The sequence below is a fragment of the Portunus trituberculatus genome, chromosome 40 (genome assembly GCF_017591435.1).
Source record: "Portunus trituberculatus isolate SZX2019 chromosome 40, ASM1759143v1, whole genome shotgun sequence".
Taxonomy (NCBI): Eukaryota; Metazoa; Arthropoda; class Malacostraca; order Decapoda; family Portunidae; genus Portunus; species Portunus trituberculatus.
This window is the reverse complement of record NC_059294.1, coordinates 4,927,708-4,948,302: the sequence shown is the minus strand read 5'-3', so window position 1 is coordinate 4,948,302 and position 20,595 is coordinate 4,927,708. Positions and strand designations below refer to the sequence as shown.

At 32.5% G+C, this 20,595-nt stretch overlaps 1 protein-coding gene across 7 annotated transcripts in view; it reads right to left on the bottom strand.

Annotated features, from left to right (window-relative positions):
• Window positions 1-18,850: 18,850 nt before the first annotated feature.
• The window catches only part of LOC123516110 (AT-rich interactive domain-containing protein 1B-like), a 133,942-nt gene continuing 132,197 nt past the window's right edge, over window positions 18,851-20,595 (bottom strand). For all 7 annotated transcript variants that reach the window (XM_045275212.1, XM_045275215.1, XM_045275216.1 and 4 more), the window contains exon 5: window positions 18,851-20,298. In XM_045275212.1, the coding sequence (XP_045131147.1) occupies window positions 20,236-20,298 (63 nt within the window). In that variant the 3' untranslated portion in view covers window positions 18,851-20,235. The remainder of the gene's footprint in view (window positions 20,299-20,595) is intronic.

Sequence of the window (20,595 nt, the reverse complement as noted above, 5' to 3'; positions counted from 1 at the left end):
ATGATTTTTTTTTAACTCATGTGGTATGTTGGGGACCATCCCAGAACGCATCCCCCCGTTTCCATTATTTCCTATGGGAAAATTATGTCCGCTTAACGAATTTTTGCTCTACGAACAGCTTTGACACCACCTATCCTATTCGTTAAGCAGAGCATTAATGTATAAAAGAGCGGACCTCATAACAACAGAGCAGCCTTGGAAGCAAAGCTAATAAGACCTCAGTGGAAAAGTCAAGAAGACAATACATGTTTGGGGACACAGTATATAAAAAAAATAAAAATAAAAAAAATAAAAACTACCACACATAATGAACCAAGTTGTTGGCGATGAATTGAACTAAACAGTTGAACCTTTTGACACACTAAGGTGCGCGCACATATACTTGCTAGTTCTGTAGTGGTGCTCCGCTTTTCACGCATATTATTGCATGAAAAAAGGCTCTCACTGACTTCTCAGTGAGCACAGTGATGTATGAATGTCCTGTGATGAAAAAAAACTGGAACATTTATTATGGAAAGTGTTGTCGCTAGATAGAAAATAAGTGAAAAGGAGTGGAAGACTCCAAGCTGGCGGAGAAATATGCCATTTCAGCATTATTACCTTCGTCCTGTAATAAGTGTAGCTCTGATTCTGGAGACATAACAAAGTCCTTTAAGTGTTCTGTGTAAACGGTGGGCTCATACGAAATGTGTGAATTTGGCAGGGATTAAATCTGAAAATATCCGCAACGTGAGGTATCTGTGATGTTTGCTTCATTGAGGTGTCGTCTCTGAAGAAATTCATCAATGATGTTGAGGATTTTAAGTCTGATTTGAAGAGCATTACTGCTAAAGCTGACAAGATGATGGAAATAGTTAATAATAAGATGGCAAGAATGGAAGAGATAAGTATCAAGGTCGATGAGGCAACAGAAGGCTTGGTGGGAGTTGCTGAGTCGCTGAATTTTGCTGACTCGGAACATTCCACACCTTGGCAGGATGTGAAGAGGAAGAGGAGGATGAAAAGAACCTGCTTGTTGTAGGGGTAACTCAGGATTCTGAAGCAAATCTGAAGAATGAAGTTTCTCATGCTTTGGATGGAATGCAAATTAATGATACAAAGTTTGCTAATGATGGCAAAAAAATAGTGATGAATTTTGCCAATGAGAGTCTGAGAAATGAGGCAGCCCAGAAACTGGAGAATGTTGAAAAGTTGACAACTAAATCTGTTCAGAAAATTAAACCCAAGATAATGCTATGTAATGTCCATAAGGAAGAGACTAAGGAGGGTATCATTGATACAATTATTGCAAGAAATGACTACCTTCAAGCAGTTCCTGATATCAAGTCAAAGATTGAGAATATTTTTTGCAAACCAGCAGCAGGGGGCACAGTTCATTACATCATGAAATGTGATCCAATGATAAGACAGTTGTTGCATCAGCATCAGGACAGGATTAAGCTTGAATGGGGAGTTTACCAGGTTCGCGACAGGTATCATGCACTTATCTGTTACCATTGTCAAAGGTATGGTCATACTGAGGCAAACTGCAATGCCAAGAAAAATGGTGAGCATCCCGTTTGCTTTAAATGTGCAGGCAACCACAAGTCCAAGGATTGCACATCTACAGAGAAGAAATGCATAAACTGTGTGAGGTTTAAGAAACAGAATACTGACCACTCGGCGAATAATAGTTGTTGTGTTGTGTTGGAAAGTGAGATTGACAGGATCAGAAATATTACAGATCATGGCTACTAATGCTGTGAGCTCTATGTTGAAATGTGGTTTATTAAATGTCCAGTCAGTTGGAAAGAAGACAATAGAAATCAGAACTTTAATTAATGATGAGAATCTGGATATTCTTGCTTTGATTGAAACATGGCTGAGTGAATATGATACTGCGAAAATTAGAGAAATGACCCCTGACACTCATACATTTGTGCACATACCAAGGAACATGATGCAGACCCATACAGACTACATGAGCCAAGAAATAGCCTTGATATGGGATGTCGAGTATTTGCAAGATGCGCACCAAGGATTTACAATAAACTGCCAAGTGATATTAAAGGTTGTGCCAGGATCGATATCTTCAAAAAGAAATTGAAGACATATTTGTTCAAGGAAGTTTATGATTTTAATGGCATGGAAATCAAAGACAATTATAGATGCTAGTTGCTTTTGAGGGAGGCTCTGCTGAGCACTACCTCGCAGTGGAACGGAGCCTTGAACAAACACCCCAAGTAACAAGTAAGTAAGTAACAATTCACCTACTACAATTACTCTTATTTCCAGGATTTTGCACAACTTCAGCGTTAGTTAGAAATTATGTAGATAGAGAATTAAGATATTGCACAAATTACACAGGGATTAAATACATCAAATAACATACCCGTCATTCTATATTGAGTGTGGAGGCATTTCTAGTACAGGGGCACGTCACTTGTCATGGTCAGTCACTGTTCTCTCTAATCCCGTTACCTATTCTGGATGAAGGAACAGAGATTATTCTGCCTCTCGGTGCTTTTGTGTGCTGCAAAGAGAGACAAGGCTTAAGTGCAGCTGAAGATTGAGGCTTGCAGATGTGAAATCCTTCTTTACAATATACTGCTGCATAACTCTTCAGTTTTCAGTTGTTAATCTAAATGACCCGCAGCACTTTCGTATCAGCACCAAGGATTATATTTTGTATATTCCTTGATCAGCACTCATGGTCTATTATTTACAGTTTGTTACAGTTATCTGCTATTGTTTCATCATTTCCCCATTCTAAATACTATAGCACTAGTTCCATCGACCATTATTATTACTATTTTTTTTTTATTAAATATCTGCAAACATCATTATTACAATCCGCACATTTACTAGTGTAGTAGCCAAAATCATAATCTCAATTTAGAAAATATTCTGCCGTGTGGCACCACGGACCACGTAAACATCGAACCATCGTCCAGCCGGCTCGAGTTGCACCACCGAACCTCTGTCGCAGGCTCGGAACACCCCTGACTTCTGATTGAACCAACCAATCAGGAACAGAGGGAGGTGAATCGGTGAGGCGCGCCGGCGGAGGAAGGCAGGCTATGCCTTGCAGCCAACTCGACCACACCACTTCCTTTGTATATACTGTGTTCACTGCTGCTGTCCAGTAAACTGCATCACTTCTGTTGGCTTTCGTTCACCGTACCCGCTACAGCCGTGTAATTTTAAAGGTGGGTTCACATGTGCCAATTTGCAACTGAAAATGTAAGTTGGTAGTTTCCAACTGAATATTGGTGCCTAGCGACTGGAGAAACCAGTCGTAAAGCAAGACCAGCATGTTGGTCTTCTTCAGTTGATTTGCAACTTTATGTTGTGAAGTCACAGAGTAAGCTTTGAAAAATATATATATATATATATATATATATATATATATATATATATATATATATATATATATATATATATATATATATATATATATATATAAAGCTTGAGCAAATTGTCGTTCGAGGAAATAGCTGCCACTCTCCAAGAACTGTTTCCCTTAATGCAGGATGTTGTTGTAGGTGAGCATTGAAGATTTGTCAAGATTTTATTTGATTGCAATTGTGCAGTCGTCTTCTTAAGATTAGTGGGTGGCAGACACTCCTTTCTTTCCTTCTACTTAGTCTGGGATGTATCCACAGGCATTTTCTTTCCTGTTGACTCTTCCAGCTCGCCAAAAAAGCAACCATCGCTTCGGCATCGTTACTGCAGGAAGACATCTTGGAGGATAGCTATTTGTTTACATTCACTTCCGGCCAAGGTGTCAACTAGTCGATACTTTCCAGTCACATGTGTAACATTTACTGATCGACTAGACGGGCTAAGTCTATACTTCTAGCAACTTGCAATTTCAGTCAAAAATTGGAACGTGTGAACCCGTTTTATAACTTAAAAAGTTTTCTCCATAACAGTTTTGGATCCGAGTCTTTGGTACCCATACTATTACTTTTTTATACTTTCCTATTTTACTAATCTCCCTGGATTGAAAATGCCCAGGACATTACAATTAGCATATGCAGGCATCAATCTAAATAATAAACAAATCATAAGTAAATAAATGAATAAAGGATTGGCCAGTATCACCACTGTAAAGGTACATAATTATCAACCCAAGCTGTATGAACAATGATTACACATCGAGCCTTAGATTAAACAAATTGTGATATAAATGGCCATCACAAACATTTTACCAGCGATCTTGATTTATATGAATTATTAATTATATGCAGCCCAAATAAGCCATATTTGAAATAATCATTCTTATTCCTTTAATTAACACCAAGGCAAGCAACTAGTTAATTAAAAAAGTAGTTTTGATTGAATTTTCTTTAAAATCTTCTATAATTCATTTTTAAAAAGAACTAAAACACTGTGATTCTCTTTTATTCACTGCATTCAATGTATCCCAACACTGTAAAATAACAATTCTTTAAAATTTTCAATGATAAGATGGCCAGAGAAACATTACTATGCCTTCTGATAAGCTATTTTAGATAAATAACAAAATACTTTTAAAATACTAACTTGAATGAAGCCTTTCATCTAAACGATTGATGCATCTTCCATGCATTATATATATATATATATATATATATATATATATATATATATATATATATATATATATATATATATATATATATATATATATATATAAGAATAGAGGGAATCTGCAAAAGAACCCCAAGCCTACACATAGCAGTCCCTGTGTGATTAAAGTTACCTAATTACATCTATCATTCCCATCTATAAACCTATTTAATCTTCTTATAAAGCTCCCTATTGACATTATGTAAATGTGAGAGGTAGATGTGACTGGAGGTCCTAATTGATTTTCATAAGCTTGAATGACAAGCCTTAACAACAGTCTAGCTTTAGCTCATGTGTCTGCCTACTAATTTATGTGTGCATGTCCCTGCTGCACTATAGTAGATGATTAAATCAAATCCAGAGAACCTCTTGTTCAAGATACTTCAATCCTATCATTATTTAATACTCACAAATTCTTTTCATTAATCCTTATCATGCATAATCTCCCATCTTCTTTCACTAGACATCTTTCATATATCCAAATGTTGTCAATAATAATTAGAAACATAATTGTTATGCATGCTACTGATAATGACTGTTATATACTATCTTTTTTTTTTATTATTATTTTTTCCTGATGCATTGTCTATCTATTGTTATGCTATAAACATTATTTCAGAGTAAAACCTACAAGGTTATGAAACAAATATTCAGAGCTATAACCCTAAGCAAACTGATCTAATAACATTCCTGCTTTGTACAATACAAATTACACACTTCAACTACTGTACATGAAAATGTGTGCATGTCCACACTATTAGCAAACTTATATACAATCTATGTGTATGGACTGAAGATCTTTCCTCTTGACTTCAGATACATCCAAGTTTCAGTTACATAAAGTATGGTCACTTGAGGTATAGATAAAAGATGGCTATTTAATAACTTTATTCTACTCCTATGTACAGGTTGTAAGGACAGGTCAGACACCAGTAAATGGGGTCATCATTGTATTGGGGTAACAGTGAACTAACAAAACAAGCAAAGATTATAAATGCTCATTTCGACAAAGACCACAGTCCTATCAACATCACTCAGAAATATAGACTTTGTTGAAGTAAGACAAAAAACTATATCAACTTTGCTCATTTTGCTACACACAGTTTCTCATCATTGTCATCACCTTGCTGCATTGCAACACTGCAGCACTGTAATATATGCCTGTGTTCATGCTAATTCTTGCATAAATTAAAGAAAAGAAACGCTACAAGTGAGTAACATCTGCAAGTCATAAAGTACACATAAAGTCTGAAAATAAATAGAACTCTTAGAACAAATAACATCATAATGTGTGTGTGTATATATATATATATATATATATATATATATATATATATATATATATATATATATATATATATATATATATATATATGGTATGATGGTTGGTAAATGCAAGAACATAAGACTGTGATGACACGGTGTGAGCCCGGGGAGGGAGGAGAAGGGACTGTGGCTAGCCTCAGAGAGGGAGAGGAATGAAGTGGTATTTCATTTGTAAGGTATCTCAGTCCAACAGAGGAGCCTGTTATTAGTTCCTCATTCACTTCTGTCCAAAACCAATCACTCATTTTGTACTTATAACTTCCCTGATTTTTAACAAAATGACAAAACACATGAAAGATCCCTACACTTCTCATCAGAACAATTCAGAGAGAATATGTAAGTAGGGATTTTATCCTCAAACCTAAAATATAGTTGATTCAAGGTTTAGGAATAAAGCATCTCCTCAAATATCACATGCTATATAATATTCATGGAGCACTTCAGGTATTAAAAGAAAATCAACCATTAGAAGGCTGTACTCATAATGAAGAACTACAATAATAGCAGCAGTTCAGTATTTCCTAAGAATGTAAACTTCAGTATACATTCATTCTATCATGCTCTGAGTAAAATTTTGAGATATTTTCAAGAATTATGCAACCAAATTATGCATATTTTCAATTGCAGGAAAATCACATACACACATACACACTAATATAACAAATACAAAAATAGACAAACAGATGATATATAAGTAGGTAAAGAAAATAAGTGAATAGATAAAAAATAGATAGATACACAAGTAAATAAAGAAAATTATACCAAATAATGTGTAAAATGATTAATAGGATAACTGAGCTGAGGCATGGTACTTTATTCCCAACATTTTGGTTACAAAACCATCTTTAAGGAGAATTATTGGTTTTGTAACTAAAATGTTAGGGAATAAAATACTATGCTTCAATTTGCATTTCCCTACCACTCACTTTACACATATGTTTCCATTTACACCAATAATAATAATAATAATAATAATAATAATAATAATAATAATAATAATAATAATAATAATAATAATAACAACAACAACATGATGATGATGATGATGATGATGGTGATGATAAAATAATAATAATAATAATAATAATAATAATAATAATCACAAAATAGAACTACTAAAATTACATGGCAATATGAAATTAAAATAAAGAATAATCTACTTCTGTATCAATATTTGGATAGCTTTGTGTGTGTGTGTGTTTGTGTGTATTTACCTAGTTGTAGTTTTACAGGGCCTGGGCTTTATGCTCGTGTAGCCCCGTCTCCATATCTACACTTATCCAATTTTTCTTTAAAACTATGCACACTCGTTGCTGACAGCACTTTTTCACTCAAATTGTTCCAAGTCTCAACACATCTTTGCTGGAAACTATATTTTTTAATATCTCTCAGACATCTTCCCTTCCTCAGGTTTTTACTATGTGAGGTTGTGCTTCGAATGTCATATTCTTTTCTCAGGATCAGTTTCTCATTATCCACTTGATCCATTCTGTTGATCAATTTATAAACTTTATCAGATCCCCTCTCTCCCTTCTCTTTTCCAGGGTTGGTAGATCCATAGCCTTTAATCTCTCCTCATATGTCATCCCTTCAAATTCTGTAACCATTCTTGTAGCAATTTTTTGTAGTGTCTCCAATTTCCTTAAGTGTTTCTTTTTATGGGGGGTCCACATGACTCCTGCATATTCCAATCTGGGTCTTATTATAGTACTTATCAATTTCTTCATCATTTCTTTGTCCATATAGTGAAATGTTAATCCAATATTCCTTAGCAAATTATATGTCTCTGAAAATTTTATTTGTGTGTGTGTGTGTGTTTCACCGTTTGATGTGCTGTAGTCTCTGACGAGACAGCCAGACGTTACCCTATGGAATGAGCTCAGAGCTCATTATTTCTGATCTTCGGATAGGCCTGAGACCAGGCACACACCACACACCGGGACAACAAGGTCACAACTCCTTGATTTACATCCCGTACCTACTCACTGCTAGGTGAACAGGGGCTACATGTGAAAGGAGACACACCCAAATATCTCCACCCAGCCGGGGAATCGAACCCCGGTCCTCTGGCTTGTGAAGCCAGCGCTCTAACCACTGAGCTACCGGGCTGTGTGTGTGTGTGTGTGTGTGTTGTTTTGCTATAATGAATAAAAAATAGCAGTAAATATATCAATTACAAAAAAAAAAAATAATAATGATAATGATAATAAAATCTTAATTATTAAAATGAATAATGATAATAATAAAAATAAAATAATTAATTAAAAAACTAATAATGAGATAAAATGAATATGTATGAAACAAATTATCTAAAAGAAAGGAAGAAAACTAGGATATCTAAAGCACCATATTACATATTGGTCAAGTCCTTCACATTACAAAATTACATAAGTTGTAAATAATACCATGGAATTACTATTTTTTGCTAGGAAAATTTACTTCCAAAGAAATAAATTATTTCACTGGGAGTTATGAAAACATGAAATGGTGGATCAATACCTTACAAATCAAATAGTGGTGTTTCCACTTCACCTGCATAAATTTGTATTTTGCTATTATTTTGTAATGAGTAGATTGTGGTAAACATAAAACCTTGCTGTTTATAGCAACTGCCTGTTTTTATCTGACATTTACAATTTATTTTCCATGACCAAGAACACTTTGAGGTAGACTCCACCTATCTCAGCCCACCTCTTTTGTACTGTGGCGGTGTATTGAGCAGAGTTTTACTGGAATTATGATCTTGTAATATGTTAGGCCTTATTTGCTCTGAAAATATTGTTACATACATAACAAACAATGTAGTCAACTGAAATACATAGTATAAATACAATATGAAAATATTACTTTGTCTTTTCTTAAATGCATACTACTGTAGGATTAGGAGAAATTATTTCAAATTACCATAATATACAAGAGGGATCTGTCAACATCTCAAAAGATTTTCTAATTCACAAATAAGGTAATCCATTATACAGGACCATAGTCACCAGACAAACTCTGGGTTGTCTTAGCTCAGTCTGTCTTTGTTCCAACAAACATTAGGGAGACCATTGAGATTCAGTGCACTATGCTTCATAATTTTTGTTATAATGTTTTCTTGTTTCTTCATCAACACTCCAAGTCTTTCATCATATTTCAAAAAGCCCCACTCAACCCACCATCTCACTCTTTTTATTTATTTATTTTTTTTTTCTTCAAGACTAGACCAGAATGGGATAGCTTCTTGCTCTTGAGTATCAACCAGCACTAGTGCACTGCATCAAAATTTTAAGTATCTTCCCTCTTAATGACTACTTGACTTTACATGTATTACCTTTCTAAAATGCATGGAATAAAGAAAATAAAAACTGATTTCTTTCTTTCAATAAAGAAAATATCAATAAATTATCTTTAGCACTGAAAATTTGTATTTTGTCAATTTACTTCTTCATTATAATAGCAATATTCATAAAAAGAGTCAAATAGTCACCAACTTGACATACTGTCCAATGATAACCCCCAAAAATTCACTCATAAGCGAGATTCATATTGACTTCACTGTGGGCTAAATGCATCGAAACACAATAGACTATTTCATATTATGACATTTGAACATTACATATAAATCAAACAAACTGATAAAGAATGCTAATACAAGTATAACTGATCATGCTCAAATATATTCAGAATATAAAGGAACAAATCTATCAGTAAAAATTCATTTCAACAATATAACAAAGAACAATGCTTTCTACCACATAAACTTCAGGTCCACTTTGTAAACATGAAGTACTTTGATGAAACTCAAAACTGCAAATAATTTTATTCCTACTAAATTGAAAAATAAAGATAATGATGATGATGATGGTAATAATAATAATAATAATAATAATAATAATAATAATAATAATAATAATAACAACAACAGTAACAACATAAAAATAATCAGATAATAATAATAATAATAATAATAATAATAATAATAATAGCAAAAATTATGATGATGCTAATAATAATAATAATAATAATAATATAAAAATAATAACAAGAATAAAATTAATGATAATGATGATATTAAAAAGAAAAAAATAACAATAATAATAATGATAATAATAATAATAATAATCATAATAAATAATAAAAATAATAATAAAGTAATGACAATAATAATAATAATAATAATAATAATAATAATAATAATACAAAAATATATAAAGCATTCAATCAAGAAATTTGCACTTTTGATTGACATGAGTTTGGCCATCTTCTCAGCCACTAACAGAGAGACTGACTTTGGGGGACTTTTTGTGTATCAACTGACTCAGTAAATGAAGATGGAGGACCAATCCCTTCTGGTGTTTCTCAAGCAGTGGCTCAGAAGTAGGACCTTTGTCAATAATTCTGCACTTGCCCTCCACTCACAGCACAAATATTTTCTTATCATCATCACTGCACATCATCTTTGAATAATTCCCACCATTCTTTGACACTTCCTTTAAGGTACACAATTTTACTAACATCACATATAAGTGTTTTGTCTTTTTTTCAAGTTTTGGTAATAAATAACTATTAAGACGTGCTTAAATCAGTTCAATTTTTTTTTTTTCAAGAATTCTTTTCACTTTCACCACAAATGAGTACTCATCACTTAGCCCTTTTCCTTATCTGCCACTATAATGCCTCCTCCTGAGTGCCACAATACGGTCTTTATGGAGTAAGGGCATAAGGTCCATAGTTCTGGAAAAGGGTTGAGTTTCAAAGGGATAGGTTGCAGTCCTTACACTGAGTATCACACTTCTTAAGGTCAAGCATCCAACTGGAAATTTATAAAACACTCAAGTTGCTCACAAAATAAAGAAATGCTGCTCATTAAAAAATACAGGATGTGAATCAATTAGACTCACAAAAAATATGTTCATTTCCTTGCCAGATAATTCCACTGTTATATTCAAGAGGAATATTTAATTATTATTTGTGCTATCACAAAAAAAAATATCATTAAGTATAGGAATTAGCAAATGCTGTGCCATACTTTCATCCTAATATAAGCCATACTTTCATCCTGATGTAAAGATTTCAGAGTAAAAAATAACCTGAATGTATTTTATCAGAATGAAAGAATAAACACTTAAGCAAACATATGTTCATTTTATAACAAAAAATAAACAATAAATAAGTGGTTCAATAAGTTCTAGCCAGGTACAATCAGTCTACACTTTGTTGACGATACAGGGTATCAGCAGACTTGAGGCTGCCTGGACCACACTGTAAACATAACAGCCAGCAGCTACTCCTCACATCACAATCATTAGAGTAATTCATATCCTTTAAGAAAAGTATGTGATATACCTAAAACTTCATAAAATGATGAATGTTCAATTTAATAATATAATATAAATTTATATGAAATTCTGACATCTTTTGCAGGCTATTAAATATTTTATAAAGGAAAAATTATAGAATCATTAAAAAATATATATATAACTTTAAATACATTCACCCTCTGATTCCAGCTGATTTCCTTTGAATGATATGCACTGGAACAATTTAAGAATAAAAATTCACTGAACTCCAGAATATGCTCTTGAAGCTGTCATATTTTATTTTTACATACAATCTTGATTGATTCAAACCAATTCATTAAACTAGTCAGATGCTATGATTTTTTTTATATGAAAATAACTAACAAGGCAAGTACTTTCATCTCTCTAAAAAAAGAAAAATAACAATAAATAAATAAATAAATCCACAGACTTAAAGTACTGTATGGAAATACATGAAAATGGAATGGACAAGAGTCTGGGAGGGATCAACTATTGGTATACAGAGGAAATGGATGGCAGGTGTTTCAATAATGGGACAAATGCTCCTCTGCAGTTTGAGCAGGCATATAAAACTTAATTTGTTCAAATAACTACTCAGAAAGGCTAATACTTCTGTATTGTGTTGCTTTACATGGCATATTTTTTTTTTTTTTCGGTGCCACAATGTTGTATCAAATATATTTGTTATCTTCTTCAGTGCTACTGATGTCATGGTGAGGTCATTCCTACTTAACAAGGTTTAGGGGATTTATATTTTTTTTCCTTAATTTTCATCACAGCTCCAAGAAAAAATATAATGTGCACAAACAGCAATATTATATACATGCATATGTGAATACATACAAGCATACACATATACATGCATACACACACACACACACACACACACACACACACACACACACACACACACACACACACAGTGTAGAGCAGTATAATATGGTTTGCTGGAAAATTTTGAGATTGTCCTACAACTCATTAATATCAAATGAAGGATCCTGAAAAATCAGTGATACATTAAATGCTTGTATTATGCTTAACTCATAATTTTGAAGTTCACAACACCTATACTTATGTTGAATATTAATAAGTTATTTACTGTTATTTTATCTGACCTATTTCACTTTGACTGATTGGAAACGGTTGTCTTCCTCCCATACGTCTTCAATAAAATGTAGTAAGATAATCATCAGACACTGTAAACTAGCACAGCTACCTCTGCCCATGAAAATGCAGTCGGTACATTTTTTTTTTTTTTTTTTGTTTCAAAGTGTTAAGAAGTCAACATCCTTTAATCTAGAAAACAGTTTTGTTGATTCATATTTTAGGGGATTCTGAAATACCAACAAAATACATACATTCCCCCAAAAAAAAAAAAAAAAAAAAATAAATAAATAAATAAAAATAAATAAATAAATGATTAAAATAAATAAAAATAATGAAATTGTTTACAATAACTTTACAAAGTAAAAGACTGGCCCAAAGTAATATAATAATAATAATAATAATAATAATAATAATAATAATAATAATAATATATATATATATATATATATATATATATATATATATATATATATATATATATATATATATATATATATATATATATATATATACACAAACATTATGTTGTTCACTGTGGCCGACAGATTATTATGTAACATGCTAGGGACCATTAAATACTCAGAATTTAGTACACTGAATAGATATCAAGTTATGACTGTGCCTCCAGCCTGTTGTTCCCTATCATCTCCAGTCACCACCAACACCACTCCCATCATTGGTCTTCTCCACAGCTATCATCACTGATTCCCTTCACAGTCATACTAGTAAACTTTTTTTTTAGCAGCTCACTCCTTTTGTATTGCAGGAAATTGCATGTATTCAATCCAATAAGGTTTAAGGATTAACAGGACAATGCAATAGCATCATCATTATTTGATGTTATAAAGCTTAAACTCCTTTGTTAACAATGATGGAACAGTGGTGGTGACTTACTACCACTGCCTGTTACAATAAGTACTACAAAATCAGTCATACATTGCATTTGGTCATTATCATTATCAAAACACAAGACATTTCCAAAAATATTATTTTCCAATCTTACAACAATAGAAAAAAAAAGTTTCAAACTGAACCAGTCATTTCCATTTCTGATAAGGTTGCTCTAAACTAGAGGCAGGGGAACTTTACATACTTGTTTTACATTGATAACATAACCATACTTTAAAGGAATGTTCTACAAGATACTAGCTTTAAAATGTGAGAAAGATAAAGGTGTCAAGGCAATTCTACAAATGAGAGAGAGAGAGAGAGAGAGAGAGAGAGAGAGAGAGAGAGAGAGAGAGAGAGAGACCACTTTAAAATTACTTATCCAGCTTGTGTACTTTAGGTAAAAAACAAATTAAATTAAATTGTCTTATGTTACTTCTGGTTATGTAATGTACTAATGCACTATATTGGACAGAAAACAAGTACTTTGTGATAATGACATCTTGAATTCATCAATCCTCTTTTTTCTTACTTAAAAAAAAATAAACCTAAAACTTTTAACTTCATATATTTCAAGGCAAAAGAGTTTTTAAGTATTACTGGCTACCATGAATACATAATGAATGAATAATAAAACCATGTCTGTCTGTCTGTCATGTCTGTTCAATCACACTGATACATACACACACATGCACACAATAACTAGTTCAGATTATAAGTTTTTTTTTTTTTTCAATAAAAGATTAATTTAATATTTCCATATTCTATTATCAAGAAAGATATGATACTCTAAATTCATACACTTGCATAAGTATATGAATTCCACTGATACATAAAAAAAATATTCAAGGAAATTTAGTGTGAAATGCATAATTTCTTCTTTATGACAACTTTTATATGAAAATTCTGAAATGTCTAATACTGGTATATTGCTCCTGTAATTATTTACAATCATTCAATATATTATATGGCTTTACATGATAAAACTCCTATATATTTCTGAGGGCATCATGTTACAGTATTGGATGAAAATTGTAGTGGTATTACGTATTCTCATTTGTACTAGAGGACAGCCTTTTCCTAGCAATTTCAGCTGCTTTCACAGGATTGGTCTTGTTAAAGTGTCTAAGCTCTTGCACACACACACACACACACACACACACACACACACACACACCAGCAACTTTCTTCAAATTTCCATTATGTATGTGCTGAAGTATGTTTAGAAAGGTACACCACCAATTAGCAGGCTTTCTTGCTTTGCTGAATAAACAAATTATCTCTACAAACCATCGCACAACAATTCCATAGAGCAGTTTCCATTGAGTTGCATATGTCATTAAAAACAGTTATTAATGTTAATATAAGTACGTGAATAAAACAAATTACATATTCTCAAAACCTTGCAAGTATTACATCAATTCTCACACCTTATGCATAGCAGTGTTGGTTAGCAAAAGAATTCTCAAATTTCTTATAATTGATGGAAAAATTCAAATTGCTATAGTAAAACTAAATTGTACTGACCTGTAGGGTGTTATTTGCCATTCTGCCAGATTTCCAACCCTAAAACATTCGGCCTATACTACTCATGGTTCTTTAATCATAGAATTATCAACAAACAGCGTTCAAAGAATATTCTGACAATTTCATTAAATAGCAGGTGATGTAAATAAGTGTTATATACCAAGTCAAACGAAGGTATTTCATGGACATGTATGACGATGTGGCATGTCAGGACAGGCGACGTTGCCACTCGAACCAAGACGAGATTTCCCCTGCAGAAAGGAGGAGGAGTCAGGTCACCACTCAGGTGCAAATCGACTCGGTTCCCATTTGGTCGCCACTATGGAAGGACACACTGACACTTCCTTGTGTGTGTGTTGTACAGCCAAACCAAAAAGTTTGTCTATAGAATTAATAGATAAAGCTTGCAAGGACCACTTTTACCAATAAATCAAGCGAGGAAGAGGACAGCAGGTGCAACTGGTATATCTGAAGGCACAGTGAAGAGGATTTGTCCCAGTGCAAACAAAATATACACAACAGCAACACAACCTTATCAGCGTTTCTTTTCCCCACTCATTATATTACACTGGGTATGTCGAGAGGACATAATAGTAAATGTTTGGTAAATTATTAGCCTCATTTTCACTTTTATAACCGGCACCTTTACTGTATTTAATTTACCTATGGTGTCTGCATGTCTTGTCCATCACTTATATTTTTTTGCGAAGTCATGCATTAAAATGAATAAAGAACAGTTATTCTGTTTTCCTTGAAGTAATGAGAAATATGGCAGCATTGCACGAATTATAGGCCTAGCCCTACAGGTCAGTACAATTTGGTTTAGTATAGTCACAACACTGCATAGGCTAACTTACTAGTTTCCTCTCAAGAACAAAAATGTTTGTGTAACAGAATAGTGCCAAAATTTAGGAGTGGAGCAGAGTGATTCTCCCAGCCTTCTTCACTAAATGTAGATGCAGAATTTTTTACTGTAGAATTTCAGTTTTTTGGAATGTATTTTCACTAAAGAACTGGAAGACTATTAATTGCCAGTAAGTTGGTGGTGCATCTGTTAAGTATGTATGTATGTGTATATACAAAACAGTAAACTCTTACATAAAGTGAACGTCATATAATTAACATTATAGCCTATTTACCGAGTCTCACATGTCATGAACTACTGCTTGTTGTAAAAGGCAAAAATAATGAACACTTAAGAGCCTCCCAAACCACCATTGCATACAACAAACTCAGTTTCATCAACTGCCATGAAAAGTCAATGACAGTGAAAGGAAAACTGTTGGATTATATACTACTGAATGGCTTCCCTAATATTACAACCCAAATTCACTAAAACATCATGTCATAACAACCATTAGACAGAGTAAATTTTCATATACATATAATGAATTAACTTCCCAAAATTGTTCATTATACTGAGAGTTTACTGCCTGTATATATGCATCTACATATGCATTCTCCTAAACCAAACATCTTTATAGATTTCCATATTGAAAAAATAAAAATGTAAAATGTATCAAAGTACCATAATAATCACTGAATATAAATTCTTTATGTTTCATCAACTTTGAGCAACTAAAGCTTGCATTTATATGAATACATTATAATTTGTCAAGTCAGCAAGCTAACTGAATAAAAAAGTTGGCTTACTGAATTAAGAGGCCTCTCATTTGCAACCAACATGGTCTCACTCCTCCAGTTAGATGCACAATGGCATCCATCAAGAGCTCACTCATCTCATACAGTAGTAATTCAAACCAATAACCCCAACAGAACTGAGTTAATGGGATTGATAGTAGCTAGAGGAGAAATGTCATTGGACTCTTTAATTTTGTTAATGCTATTGACTTGTTTTTCCTGTTTTCAAGCATTAATTACTAATTAGCCTGTCTTATCAATAGTCTCGTACTGATGATGAGGTCGCTGTGCGACTGATACAGGATAACCTAGATGGGCCCTGGTGGCCCTTTGTTATCCTATTATTTATGTTATGTTATGTTATGTTAACTGCAATCATTAATAGAAGACAAGGTTAACATCACAATTTTCACCTTCCTTTACATGCAATTACTGAGTGGAAGTAATGCATCTGTTAAGAAAAACATTATTTGTTGACTAATGACATAATTATATTTCCCATTAGTGTTACAAAAACAAAATAAAAATTACATAACAATGAATGTGGATGGTCCTTTAAAGTGTGTTTTGCAGTTTCGTGGAGTGAGGTACCAGATCAGCACAAAGCCACCCATGAGATATGCCACTATAAATCACCACCTAACTTAATGTCCTAATAAAATTTTCAATTAATTCATAAAGACTTACTTTCTTTAAACAAACAATATATGATAGAACACCACAGCAAGAAGGGTGTCAAAGACTAAATATGCCACTAGGCCAGTATCATAAATGAGAATGTTTCCTTGAACAAATTTTCCTTCATGACAAGAACAATCAAAATGATAATGAAAATGTTATTGAAATACATATTTCTTTTGATACAATTATAAAATTTTAATAGAACAGTGCATTTTCAAAATATATCTGAATTAGCAAATAGTTAAAATACAGAAGCATGCATGCACACACACACACACACACACACACACACACACACACACACACACACTAGACTAATAAGGCTGAACAGATACTGATATATTTGTTGATATATTTTACCAGTTATAGTAGAAGTTTCTTCATCTGATCCAGCTTATGAACACTCCACAAGGTTCTTAAAGAATCTAGTTTCAAAATATTTTCAGCTGTTATGTAATGGTAGTGCCACACTGCTCTGTTGTTTTTTGCTTCACTGCTGGATATTGCCAATGTTCAAAATGTTGCTTCCATAAGTATTGTTAGCAATACTGGTGCCTAATACAAGTATCAAGTGGTAAGTATCATGGTCAATATTATAAGGAAAAGTGAGTAAGGTGAATCACAAGTTAACATTTTTTTTTAACAGGACTATACTATATATATATATATATATATATATATATATATATATATATATATATATATATATATATATATATATATATATATATATATATATATATATGAAAATAAAAGATAGCCTGTTTAAGTTGTATGATACAAATGAAACCAAATTTTTTTCTCATCAAAGAAAAAAAATCCAAAATTAAGCATATTTGAAATTGATTAGTTGTGTAAAAACACTAGATATCTATATGTATTTACTATAATGTTTCAAAATATTCAATCCATTCAAATTTTTCAATTAGCAATCTTAATGTTTTTATTTTCTCATCAATAAACTCCCACAGGTCTCACCATTGTCAGATAATGAAGCTTTCACTGCAATATAAAAGACATCTGAAAGGATACCTGCCATCACCTCTGAAAAAGGATATTTTTTTTTCTCACTATATACCAGAGATTATGAAATAATCTACTCCAGCACAAGAAAGGTATTTCATTTATTGGACTTGATACTTTTGAAAAACCAAGATATGTGATCCCTTAAAGCAATATGTGCTCATGTACTTTTAGTAAAGCAGATAAATATGTTATCTGACCATGTGTCCCATTTCTATTATTTAGCTATAAAACCTCATGACATCAGAGAGTAACACTTGAAAAAAAAAAATAATAATAATAATAAAAATGTATAGGTTTCATAATTTTAGGAGTTGTTAGTATGAATATAGTGATACTTTCATTGGTTTCTTTAGAAATTATTTGTGGAATTATCTTAAATAAATTTCATGCATTATGTATAACTTGTTTTATCATTAAAATGATAAAACAGTATACTTTAGTTTCACAATAAATACCAAAATATATATGTTCATAATTTAGCAAAGAGTACCTGTTGGACAGGCAGGGACACAAGAGACATAATGCAAGTATCTTAGAAGAATAACAGTGAATATATTAAGGGTAAGACTTTAAAAGCATATAACCAAAACTTGGGTTGATACCTCCCATGCCCAATGGAAACAATACTGCATATCACATCCAGCATTTCACAGCATTTAAACTACAAATATATCATCCATTGTCATTTAACCTTGTGTTATGATCATTTTACAATTCCAGATTATTTTCAAGTGTTATGAATAAAATTTACAGTGTCTATAACATAAGTATATTTAGAGTTTCACACTCTCTGACTAGTTTATATGATTAATTTTCTATACATAGGATTCTAATATAAACATATTGCCAGTATATTTTGGGAGTCTGACCAAAATAGTGATCTTTGCAATGAGATATTGTATTGATTATGAAACTTGGTTCCAGTAGCTTAAGTAAATTGACTACAGACACACACCATCAAGTGTGTTTACATTTCTCTTGTAAAAATTTCCATATTAGTAATTTAGATAAAGATATTCATTGTTCAAATCTATTTACATAAAACAGAATAGAAATAAATTACCATGATTTATGGTCACTCTTGCACTTGGTGTTCCTGACTGAAAACATAACATCCAACTTCTTAATGATAGCAACACAAAAATTACTTAAAGATTACTTAGTATGTCATAAAACAGTGGAGAAGTTTAAGAATTTTACTCACAATTGGTATCTACAAAACAAATGTACTGACCCCAATAAGTTTTCTAGTATCAATAAGTTCAAGATGCACTCCTGTCTTTATATTCTAATTGTGTCATATATTTAAATTAGGAATCAGGTACAAAATTGGGCAGAGATGCTGTCTCCTTTTCCTTGTCCTCTTTTGTCTATTTGCAGGTTTCTATGTCTGTCAGTTAGTCAGTCGGTCTGTTGGCCTGTATCCATCTCTCTCTTTAATCTTTCATTTTACTTGCACTTTAGTATTCTAACAAGCTACACAATGACATGAAACCCTACTGCACAGCTTTAAAAATTGATATCCTTTATCATTTGATTTTAACTATGACTTGTGTATTCATGAGGCTGTGTTATATTACAAAACTACATTCATTCTCTCTCTCTCTCTCTCTCTCTCTCTCTCTCTCTCTCTCTCTCTCTCTCTCTCTCTCTCTCTCTCTCTTTTTGCACACCAGCAATACTTGTCTGTGAAAAACATAATCTTACAGAAGTAACTTTCAACATATAAAAACTTGCAAAAACTTCTACTATTTTCAGTATTTATATTTTGTAATTAAAATCATACCAATCAATTGTATATATATATATATATATATATATATATATATATATATATATATATATATATATATATATATATATATATATATATATATACACATACACACATACACAGCTCCAATCGTCACAGTCACACAAAGCTGGGAGGTGGTAAAAATGACTGCTCCAATTCTATGTTATTCTATCAAATATACACAAAGCACACAGACTTTCCACAAGCCATGACTTCAGAACCTACAAATGATGAGGCTTTTAGTAGTGCTCTCCTCTACAACCATTGTTCCCAAAAAGAACACAAATAACTTTTCATCCCTACTTGCTTGAGGGATATTAATGGCCACCGTTCAGGAGCGGAAAACTAGCAGGAAGAGAGGGAAAGTTCCCCACCATTCCTCCACTGAGTAACTGTTCGATTTTGCATCTGAAAATGTGAAGTATTAATAGATTTTGATTTTGGTACTAACCTTTCACATCATATTTACTGCATCAATACAACTTATTTGCACAATAAGAGAGAGAGAGAGAGAGAGAGAGAGAGAGAGAGAGAGAGAGAGAGAGAGAGAGAGAGAGAGAGAGAGAGAGAGAGATGCAGATATGACCATTCCTCAAAAAATATTCCAATGTGACGAATCCAATCAGTTAATCAAAGCTTAAAGGTTGAAACATTTTTGGTGAATAAAGTTCCCTTTCTGATATGTTTTAAGCTCAGAAGTACAGT